The sequence below is a fragment of the Papilio machaon genome, chromosome 23 (assembly GCF_912999745.1).
Source record: "Papilio machaon chromosome 23, ilPapMach1.1, whole genome shotgun sequence".
NCBI lineage: Eukaryota > Metazoa > Arthropoda > Insecta > Lepidoptera > Papilionidae > Papilio > Papilio machaon.
In genome coordinates this window covers 3100833-3112703 of record NC_060008.1, presented here as the reverse complement: position 1 = coordinate 3112703, position 11871 = coordinate 3100833, and the positions used below count along the sequence as shown (strand labels likewise).

The 11871-nt window shown below is 35.9% G+C and overlaps 1 protein-coding gene across 3 annotated transcripts; it reads left to right on the top strand.

Moving 5' to 3' along the window:
• The first annotated feature begins 3816 nt into the window (after positions 1-3816).
• On the top strand, positions 3817-11448 carry LOC106709060 (zinc finger protein castor homolog 1). Of its 3 annotated transcripts, none has more exons than XM_014500733.2 (18): positions 3817-3939; positions 4621-4761; positions 4843-5044; positions 5166-5388; positions 5548-5680; positions 5824-5966; positions 6076-6226; positions 6332-6838; positions 6917-7436; positions 7576-7922; positions 8042-8155; positions 8245-8393; positions 8573-8698; positions 9272-9391; positions 9602-9697; positions 10137-10225; positions 10350-10499; positions 11127-11448. In XM_014500733.2, exons 1-18 carry the CDS (start codon positions 3883-3885, stop codon positions 11282-11284), a joined length of 3426 nt encoding a protein of 1141 aa, XP_014356219.2. In that variant the 5' UTR covers positions 3817-3882; the 3' UTR covers positions 11285-11448. The 3 variants fall into 3 exon arrangements, with proteins under 3 accessions (XP_014356219.2, XP_014356220.2, XP_045539797.1); XM_014500734.2 differs by having other exon boundaries at positions 7573-7922; positions 9275-9391; XM_045683841.1 differs by having other exon boundaries at positions 7573-7922; positions 10356-10499.
• Positions 11449-11871: the final 423 nt, after the last annotated feature.

Genomic DNA, 11871 nt, shown 5'->3' with positions numbered 1-11871 from the left:
AAGTATGAATACGAACACAAGAAACGTATGGCAACAGCTACAGGCAAACATAAAACGTATGATAGCCAGATCTTTGTCCGTTCGTACACCCATTGCCCCGCCTCATTACCTCCTCTAAGCGATATACTATGAAATTTACTAGCACACCAAACAAGACACCGGCGTACCAAGATCTCCCCTTTCAATAAAACTCTCTATAGCACCAATCAGTGCTATATACCACGTTATATTGGTCATCCAACGTTGATCTTTATTCGTGTATTTGCATCGAACTAACAAGTTTCTTATAGCAGTGTGATACAGTTCAAAATGTAAGGAGAATGTTGACAGCGATGATATGTCGAAATTTGCACTAGCAGTATGTGAATACTAACCACATTTACATTTTAGACATACTGCAGGGAATAAATGTCAATTGAGACGAGCATGTAGGCACGGATGCAATGAGTTGTGGAGAGTACGCAGTTATTGAACTCTAACACGATAAAGATCTGATCGGAGACGAGCACGATGATGAACAGATCGATCTTAATTGATGTCTCATTGTCGGCAGATGTGATTATAAAATCTGATAATTATCCAAGAAATAATAAATAAATTACTAAAGTTAAACACAATAGAATAAGAACACAGTTGAAGCAATTAAATGTATCAATGTTAACTAAGATTCTTCTACTAATTGACACAATAATAGGACATACAAATAAGTTGATGTATTTAGAGAAATTTATAAAAGCATTGACTATGTTATCGTTTATCTTAAACCGTAGCTTCAATCACAGATACGTAGCGGATCAAAAGACATTTAGCTGATATTTATTCAGTTTCCACTTAACCAAATGTCAGTTATGGATTATGAGATCATGTAACACTTCTAAATAAGTGACCGTGATTACCAAGTAACGGGTCTACTTGTATCAATGAACTTTATAGAATTTAATGTATCGTCTTATTCTAAAGCCTTAAGTTTAAATGCAAACTACATTTATTACACTGAAAGAAAAAAAGATCGATACTACCGTAATGAAGGTGAATAACCTACAAATATTACATTATTACGAGGAGTCAAATTATTAACAAAACGATACACGGCATCTAAAGCTGGTTATAATATCAAATATCACAAACATCATTTACTGGCAAGTAGCAAATGTCATGATAGCGCAAGACCCAATGGAGCAAAAAATTGACAAATTATCTTAATTTGATTCAGGGTGGTATTGTAACATAACTGACTGGTAAATCTTTAACTGATATCATCTGCCGCATTTGCAATTCCGACATTACGAACCGAGACTGACTGACTTAGAATAAAAAGTAAAATATATGTTTAGATAGATAGCAAAGAAACCGTTTATTGCCTTAGATGAAGTCATTTTGCAACTATAAAAACTAGTCAAGTATAATAAAATTACCTATTCTATTTAGAAATCATACTCTCGATAATTGGTTAAATGCTAGCTAAATTAATAGATGATCGATGTAGTTCAAAAACCTCGCCGGAGGAAGTAACGCACCCATTTTTTTTCTCTGAATCATAACTCTCAACGCGCCAAGAACTTTCGTCGATCACAACGTAAAGTTCCATTGAGTGAATTCAAAAACCCATTATGTAGAACATTATGAGGACCCCATTGTTTTGACTGAATGAGCCGGCACAATATCTTACGAAATTTCCTAAAAAAACCACCTTCGTATTATAAATGTTTATTATGTCGATGGAACATTATCTGATGCGGTCTCTGCGACCACCATTGTCTTTTTGTTTTCTCCATCTTCGTGTTTTATAGCTTGGGCTGTTGTCAAATTAAAATCGACGATGCTCGGAACTACTTTAAAATTCCCGAGGTTCTCTCGGACTAGTTACGACATCTCGCCGTTCTCGTTTTATCTTTAATCTTCCCAAATTAAAGGCAATAAATTCGTTGCTCGCATAGCTTATTGACGTCTAACAATAACCATTTTTCGATATCATTTTCGCACAATCTCTTACAAAATCGTGAGCCATTAACGCGGTTAGAAACAACCTACGGTTCGAGTGATCTCTCTAGTTCATTAATAATAACCTGCTCTCACTAAAACCTCGTCCGCTATTACAATCACGAGTATTCATGCACGACTTATGTAACACACCAAATTATCAAGCTGTATGTTAACGTCCATTGTGTTGTGAGCGCTAATCTACATAAGTATAGGTATTAATTCGTCTTTCAAAAACGATTTTGTAAAAAAAGACGCAGAGGTGGTATTTCGTCAGCGAGCGGTGTCTAACAAATACACGGGTTTTAATCTTACGACGACGAACGACGGTGAACACAAAACCAAATTTTCAATACAATACCACGTTCGTACAGGTTTGGTACGGGCGTTTCGTATTTGGGCGAAGTAGTTGCGAGCGCAAAAGTGTGTTGCGCTACGATTTATATCAGATTTTTTGATTATATACGATTCAAAAATCCAACAGCCTTGAATAAAAAAACCAGTTAAAACAAACAAAAAGCTACAGATCAAAAGTCAAATGTATGTAGTAGATAAGTAAGTAGAATAACTTGCACTACATCTTATTATTAACTGATAAAATCAACAGTATATTAAAACGAGTCGATTTATAAAAACACTTTCGTGATGTAATGTACTCAGACGGAGAGTCGACGATCACTCACAATAGCGAGCGCTCTAGAGTGACTAGGAGAAAACATTGATTAATTACCATAATAATTTATTTGATACTCCAAAACTTGATACGGGGAGGGGCCGGTTACACGAGCGGCGGGACGTTTAAGTTCATTTTGAACTAAAAACTTTAGACGAACGAGATGCAAACGCAAACACGGCCGATACCGACCACTTGGAAGTTATTAAATATTTCCTACATGTTCAAAATAGTACATTGTTCATTTGAATATGATGCATGGAGGTGATTTAGCTGTTCCAAACAAAAGAATAAGTTTTTTGGTCGGAGAATGTTTGAATATATCGTTAGTGGATATTAGCGTGTTCAAATTTTTAGTTATTAACATTTTTTATTACTTTTTTTTAGGTCTACTATCTGCTTTGAATCACTTGGATCAGGTCCGTAAGAATTCCTTACAAACAACAGTTGATTATTCAAGATACGTTAAAAGGTTTGTATAGATTTAGCAACTGATAAAACTAAATAATATTTTAAATGAAATCAAGTGTTTGGCTTCAAATTAAAGCTTTTTAAAAATCAAATTCTATAAAACAGTGTCGAGACTTTTTTTGTTGCTCCAACAATACTATTAGTCATATCAAAACATCATCAACATCTGGCAAAATCGTTTCCATTCCTAAGAGTTACTTGTTTTTTCCATTGACGACATTAACATAAGTCATGGATTTGTCTGTCTAAAGTTTTTGTATCTATTCTTAAATTATTTTTGCTTCAACAATGACTTCAACAATTCAAACATGTGTCGTTGGATTTTATTTTTTGCAAGTAATTCTCATATCCGTAATTTAGTTTGTTAGTTGTACAATATGATTTTTTAAAAATAATACAAGATCCTTGTAACATTATTTTACTAGAAATTTGAAGAACTTATTTTAATATTATATTAACCAATCTAACTATTATAAATGCGAAAGTTTAAATGGATGGATGGATGTTTGTTTGAAGGTACCTCCGGACGGCTAAACAGTTCTCGATGAAATTTGATACAGACGTAGAAGATAGTCATCTAGTTTGTAATAAATAAAAAGATATTCGCGTTACCTAGAGAAGCTAGATTCTCCTAGCTTCTCTATTAGGGTCAAGTTTGATATTTAGCTTATTGTTGTTTAATTTTTAGATATAGTTCAACGTTAGAATGTGGCTCATCTTACTGCAAGGATTTGGGCTACCGAGAGCACTTTCATTGTATGGATTGTACCGCGAGGGTATTTTGCAAGAAAGAAGAAATGATAAGGCATTTCAAGGTAAGTTCTTGAACGGCAATTAACACTGGCTTATAGAAAATTATTTGTTCTAAATAGCTAAAGTTCCTAACACCCTTGATGTCGGATAGTTACCTTAAAATGCCAGAATTCAGGTTTGATGACATCTACTGTGATAAAAAATTTTGAACATAAAATGTAAACTTATGTCTTGTAAAACATTTTATAAGCTCTATAATTATTAATTAACCTTTTGCAACCTGGCTTTCAATGTAAGAAGTCATTTTATCTTCGAATTCTTATTCGGTCTTTTGTTGAATAGTTATATAATTTATTACAAATGCTGTTGCATCAGGTTCTTAATAATTGATAGACGATTAATCTTCAAGCTTGTTTGTTTTTTAAAGTATGTTTGCATTAACCGATTCATAGTTTTATTTTAACATATTTAGTGTTTTTTTTTTTTGTTACCCACTGTCGTAATATTTGCCAAGCAATCGTATAAATTGATACTAAGTCGAAGGCTAAATTATGAGTACATTATAAATCCAATTTAAAAGATTTTTAAACGGATAAATTTTATAAGTTTCATAATTTTATTTTGTTTCTTCGAACTTAACAATTCTTATTTACCTTAAAATATCGCGATTAAAGTTATGAAAATAGACAATTTTACTATAGTCAAACAATGTAGTGTTACAGTTCTGTTGTTTTTTTGAACAGTGGCACAAGAAACGTGATGAATCTTTGGCGCATGGCTTCATGCGTTACTCTCCGCTTGACGACTGTTCTGAGCGCTTCAGCGACTGCCCTCACAATAGGAGCCAAACTCACTACCACTGCATCCAAGATGGTTGCGATAAGGTATTTATGTCTTTTTTATTTACCCTTGTGAAACTTAAATTTTGATAGGAGCACATTCCGTTATCAAAAATATTTTTTCAGGTGTATATATCCACGTCGGACGTACAAATGCACGCGAACTATCATCGCAAAGACTCTGCCATCCTGCAGGAAGGCTTCCAAAGGTTCCGGGCTACTGAAAGCTGCGCGGCACCTCATTGTGTATTTGCCGGACAAAGGACTACCCATTTCCACTGCCGGCGACCTGGATGTACATATACATTTAAAAATAAAGCTGACATGGGTGAGTTTCAATCTTTTTAGGGTCTACAATTTATTGAAAATGCTGTACAAATTTGTCTGTCAATCACTAGCGTCTTATATATTAATCAATGCTAATTGGTTTAAATTTATATGTTATATAGAAAAACACAAGACCTACCACATCAAGGACGAAGCACTCTCAAAGGATGGTTTTAAGAAATACATGAAGAACGAAGCTTGTCCCTATAGAGACTGTAGATTCAGTAGGACTTGTAATCACATACATTGCATTCGACCACATTGCAACTACGTTCTCCACTCGAGCAGTCAGATTTTCACACATAAGAGAAAGCACGAGCGAAAGGAACAAGAAATGAACTTTGGGTAAGTGTTTTAACGTTGAATTAAATTGTAAACTTTAGCCTAAGCGTGATTAAAATGACGGAATACCACAAGGTACCATCTTTGGGCCCATACGATTATCTTAATTTCCATTTCATCAGTTTTAAATTTTAACGTTTAATGCTTTATTATGTATCGTAGGCTTCCAACGTCGGTGATACAGAGCGCACTGATGCACCAAGGTGCGGATCTAAGCATGTACTCCCCTGGAAGTAACCTTCACATTGATGATGATATGTCAAGCTCAATGCTTGATGACTATTCTAATCCTTACGTAAGTTAAAATATTGTTTATTTAAATGAAAAGGAAGCGGAAATATTAAAAAAAAAAATAGATCCTTTCACTCGTATAAAATAGCCGATTTTTTAATCTAAAAAGTAAAGCTTTTGTAATTACAGAATTAAATTGTATTTCAGAATCCAGCGTTAGTGGATGAGGTTTCTCGGAAATACATAGAAGTATTCAATGGCAGTAAGGAAGCGGAGGACAAATGTAGTAAATGCAGCGCTCTGAACAAACACTATCATTGTCTATTTGAAGGCTGTAAGATGGCACATAGGTAAACTATAAAAAAATCTACTTATTTAGTATCTGTTGACCAGTTTTCTTTTACCCATTATTTTTTGGTTTTGCATTATGTATTCTAAAGTTCTCTTTTATCCTGATAGTTGTCACAACACAATGGTAAAGCACGTGTTAGAACACGAACAACAGAACCAAGTGACGGACGCCTACTTCATGACGTTTTCACGTAACAATCCTTGCGGCAATTCCGCCTGTCAGCACATCCGGGACATCACGCATTATCACTGCACTTGGGTAAGATTTGTATACTAGTTGTTAATTTAATCTTTTGTTCTATTTTTATTAAAATACTTAATGATTTGTTTTTTTTTGTTGCTCTAACTATTCTTTTTCTCACAGGAAAACTGTGGTGCTGTAATCCTATCTTCTGAAGAACATCCGTTCCGACGATTGGAACATCATCGCCAACACGCAATTCTCAGCCCTATGTCCCCAAACCTAGCAGCTAGATTCGCTCCAAACTTTACACCCCAACTCTCAGCTCAATTACACCCAAATATGGCGGCCCAATTAGGCCAAGTGCCGAATCTACCAAATCTTCCGCCGAATCTTGCTCAATTAGCACAGATGGCACCAAGTCTTTCTTCTCAATTAACGCCTAATCTACAGGCCCAATTAAATCTAGGCCCAAATCCTGGCATAGTGCCGCAGCAGGTTAACCCGTCTAGTTCTTTAGACGAAATGTTTAGCAGGAAGAGAGGAAGACCACCAAAGAATAGAGTGGTCGAAGTTTGGACTGATAATGTAACCCCACAAGCCATTTTCACATCATTCAAACTACCAAAAAGTAATCAATTACCACCAGCAGTGCCTTCACCAGTCATAGCTACTGTTGAAGAATTTCCTGTAAGTATACATCGAACAAATGTAATTAAAATATTCGAAGGAAATTGGAATTTTAACTAATTGTTATATTTCTTGCAGCGCATAAAGTTTCAACACTTCGAAGTTTACACAGTACCGGACACTTGTGCTCAATACTACCCCAATTGTCAACTAAGGATGACCAGACTACACTTGCATTGCTTCAACTGTAGCTTTACAGGAGAAACTCACATTGTAATGGAAACTCATATGAGAGAATCTCACTCCATATCCCCACTTCTAGAAGGGTTCGATTACTTCTCTTCCTTCGACCAGTGCGGTGGAAAGAGTTGTTTCAAAAATCAATTGAGATCTCACTTCCATTGTGCTCAAGGTAACAATTGCCCGGCAATTCTTACTCAGTATTCAGCATTAGCTACACACAAACATGGAAGAGGAACTCCAGTTATTAAAAGTGAAACAGATCAAGAGAAATCATTTGACGAGGCCAAAGATTATTCTATAAAAGAAAGAGCATCTGCTGATAGTGTTAGTTCTATGAAAGAACCAAACGAATCTTATACTCCAACTAATTTCTCTATAAAGAGTGAATTTGAAAGGGAACAGGACAACATTTCGGGTGAGTGTTATTTCAATATTCAGCACCATTGAATTCCTTGTTTATTAATTTATTTTATATTTTGTATACACCAGATAAACCTGCTACGTTAAGTATTCATCAATAAGTAGAGTTTTACAAATGATCTTAATTTCAGTAGTAAAAGCGACTGGAACGTTTTATCCGTCGTCGCATCTCCGAAGCAATACCTCATCACCTTCACCGAGAAGCATTTACGATGCATCGCCTTCAAAGGACATAAAGCTTCGTATGGACTTTGATCAGAAGAGACAATATGAGCCTCCAAAGCTTTCAGGACCAACAATACCTCCGTCTTGTCACGATCAAGCTTGTCCTTTGAATAAGAATGCTGGAGGAATGAATTTACATTACCACTGCCCTCACTGCAGTCAGGCTTACGTGGATTTGAAGCTGCTTTTCAGTCATATGATGAAGAAACATAGCAATATTATGGAACAAGGACCTGTAGGATTGCAAGCGACTAAGGTAAATTTCTTGACGATTTGTAACACTAACAGTTACGTTTAATTCTGAAACTAGGGTTAGTAGTATACTTGTGATAGCTTTTATTATAATTAATGTTCTTATATTTTTTTTGATAACAGGAAACTTTAGAACGGGAGTATCCAGAAATCTCAATACTACCGTCCACCGCGTCTTCCTCAACTGCCGGTCAAGTGCCTTCACCAAGTCAAAGACCAACTAATCCGGCTGAACAAGTAAGTACCCAAATAACCTTACTTACCTTACTTATATTCTTTTAGAACTCTGCAGTAAAATGAGATATTAATGGGTTATTTACCTACAGGTTCAAGCAGTGCAAAGTCTTTTACTCCAGCAGTATCTGGCAGGCGGTCGCAAGGGCAGCCTTCAAGATCAGTTGAAAATGCACCAGCAATACACGGCCTCGTTAGCAGGATTGCCTGGCTTAGCACAAGTCGCATTGTTCTCACAGGGGTAAGTAAAACGTAATCATCTTAAAGACTAATTGCCATCTCTCCTTAGTATCTTATTTTCCTTAAAATTCTACACTCCCGAGTTCCTCATTTTTCCTTTGCTTCGATATAAAGGTATCTCCAAGCATCTTATACATATTAACAGTTTGTGGAAAGACTAACATATATTTATATTCACAGAGGGTCACCATTCCCACTGTACCCCACCATGTTGTACCCGCCTGAGCTACTTCTAGAACAGAGCTTGATGCAAGGTCATGGTCTGCCACCGGGTATGGACAAAGAAGCAGAGATGATTGCCAAATCGTGAGTATATATGATCACCTATTGTTATAATTTTAGATATTGTTCTGTCCTCGGCGGTATTTCCAAACCACTACGACTTAGGGTCCTTCAAGAGGCGAGCATATCTCTTTCTTAAAGGCCGGCAACGCATCTGCAATTCTCGTAGTGTTGCGGATGTCCATGGGCGTCGATGATCACTTCGGTGTTCGCGCCGCTCGTTTGCCCCCTTCTCTTATAAAAAAAAAAAAAATAATATTGAAACAAACCTGAACTAGAATTCGACCATTCCTAGATTTAATTATCATCATAGCTTAGCTAGAGTGTTAACCGATTAATCTTACTAATATTATAAATGTGAATGTTTGGGTGGATGTATGGATGGATCGATGTTTGTTCGATGGTATCTCCGGGACAACTCAGCGGATCTTAATTCTTCTAATTATTATGTTTTTTTTTTTAATTCCGCGCCGACGGAGTCGTGGGCGACAGCCAGTAATCTAATGAAGTATCAAACGTTAATAGGAGAATAACAAATCATGTCGATTATTCTAATGTATTATTTTAACGTGTTGATTAAATGATGAAATTTGTTAGCAGGCGCACTCACACCACCAGAGGGCCTCACATGCGGGTCATGAAAGATGAACCGATACCAGAAGGGTATTTGAGATTCAGGTTCAATGAGGATTGTGCTTATCAGCACTGCGGATATAGGTGAGTTTACTTTTGTGAAATATAAGTAACCATTTCTATGAAACATGCGAACTCTTGATTCTAACCATCATCAGCTCACTATACGTCCTCATCGAGGGACTCGGAGCCTTACCTAAAGTTGCGGTGACAACCATAAAGAGTTATTTTGTAACTTAAATAGTTTATCTATAGTTACTAGGCCATTTCAGTAACGAAATAATTTACTTTCAGAGAACATCAAACTCACTTCCATTGTACTCGGAAAGACTGTGGCTATTCATTCTGTGACAAAACCAGATTCGTTCAACACACAGCCAGACATGAAAGGTACGTCAATATCTTTATCTATATATATATAAAAGAAAGTGGTGTTAGTTACACCATTTATAACTCAAGAATGGCTGAATCGATTTGACTGAAAATTGGTGGGCAGGTAGCTTAGAACCAGGAAACGGACATAGGATAATATTAACCCCGTTTTCTATTTTTTTTTATTCCGCGCGGACGGAGTCGCGGGTAAAAGCTAGTTTTTAATAAATAACCTAACAATCAAAATACGTAAAAAGATTGAAAGTTTTCAATAGCGCCATCTATCACTGATATTATAAAAGAGAATTTAAGCTTTTACTTTTCACCGAAAGCTTAATAAAGGCCAATCTCTGTGTGAACATTTCGTTTCCCCATTTCCTCCGATAGATGGCGTTAATTTATAATCGCTGGAAGTTTTAGCAATTTTCTACTGATAAATTATGGTATTTCTTTACAGATTGGATACACTAATGGGCGGCGACTTCCAGCAGTACAGAGCCAACGTTTACTGCCAGAGACCCGAATGTCCACATGCTACAACATTCGGTAGGTTTTGTACAATACGTTTACGATAACATGATACTCTAATAGAAACTTTTTACTTATAACGTCACAAAAGAACGTTATTCTAGCTCCATCTAGCGACTAACTGTCATCTGGTTGTTTCCAGGAACAGGGCAGAACAAGGCATCACATTTCCACTGCTTGAAGTGCGACTTTGTGTGCACTGATACCAACAAAGTGGTCGCACATCGTCGTCAACATCAGAAGCTCGACTCCATACAGGCGGCCGGTTTCGAGAAGTTTCCGCCCAGCAAAGGTATGTATGATGATCTTTTCCGTGTCATTAAGACAAATATCAATTTCTCACACTTATCCTGTTGTCCGCTGAATATATGTTTGTCTCTTCAATGGTAAAAGACCTAGGTTGTGGAGGACAGTAGCATTTGTAGCACCAAAAGACAAGTTAATACAAAGAGGCAGCAATATATTTTAGTTGTGCCTGTTTCCAATTATTTAGACGTTTAAATACATTTTAAAACTGATTTTTATTGTCATTTTTAAAGATTTTTGAAATTAATGCAATTTAAAATTATGAATTTTCGTTCGAAGTAACTAAACTAAAATTGTGAACTCAGCTTACAATAGAAGTGTCACTTCTCAACAGTTTAAAAACTGACTATAATACTTTTTAGTGAAATTTTAAATTCATTTTTTACCGCCTTTACAATTTATATGATACTAGCTTTTATCCGCGACTCCGTCCGCGCGGAATAAAAAAATGCACACAAGATAAAAAAGTTCCTATGTCCGTTTCCTGGTTCTAAGCTACCTGCCCACCAATTTTCAGTCAAATCGATTCAGCCGTTCTTGAGTTACTCGTATAAATAGTGTAATTAACACGACTTTCTTTTATATATATAATATATAGATTTATTATTTGCAGGTTGCGGTTACGAACCTCAATGTATCCACAGTAAGAAACAGACCCATTATCATTGCCTGCAGTGCGGTTTCGCAGTTCTGGGTCTATCACAGATGACGTCACACAAGTACAAACATCAGGAGGCCAACCTTGGACCGTCCACTAGCGCCACCAACTGACCAATAAACTTGTCATATAAATGCAAAATTTTAACGAAACTATTATTTAAATGTGTGTGCTTCGAAGCGTAGTGGTTTATAGACGATATTGTATACGAAATTTTTATCATTAACCTTTGGTTTCTGAGCCCAATATTTCTGTATAAATCATATCGTCGTCCGTGTCATTGAATAAACAGAGATGATAATATGTTTTGAATAGAGTTTTTGGTCTCAGAAATCCATGTTAAATCATTTAATGTAGATTTTTGTTCTAATTCGGACATGTTCAATTTTGTTTTTAAAACGTTTATGGTGGTTTCTAAACTTCCGAATTTGACATAAAAATCAATATAATTTGAATAAATGTCCATCTGTATCGTGCCTTAGATGCAAATTTACTATTAGTTCTCACACGTGATTAGTCGTGTGCCAAATATCTTGTAGAAAAAAACTATCTGAGAATATAGAATAAACATTACAACCCGTGGACAATAACATGAGATAATATCTAAAGGTCATGGCGTACACTATACAAAAATATATAGTTATATTAGCTAAGGTTATTAATGAATGTATTGAAGTTTCTTAGTATGCGAGTCTCATGT

Bases quoted from the DNA above. Each gene is read 5' to 3' on its own strand.
- LOC106709060 (XM_014500733.2), top strand. From the start codon at position 3,883: ATGGATTGTACCGCGAGGGTATTTTGCAAGAAAGAAGAAATGATAAGG. The intron at 5,045-5,165 runs GTGAGTTTCAAT...TATGTTATATAG, and splicing joins TAAAAATAAAGCTGACATGG to AAAAACACAAGACCTACCAC. The intron at 5,967-6,075 runs GTAAACTATAAA...TTATCCTGATAG, and splicing joins GGCTGTAAGATGGCACATAG to TTGTCACAACACAATGGTAA.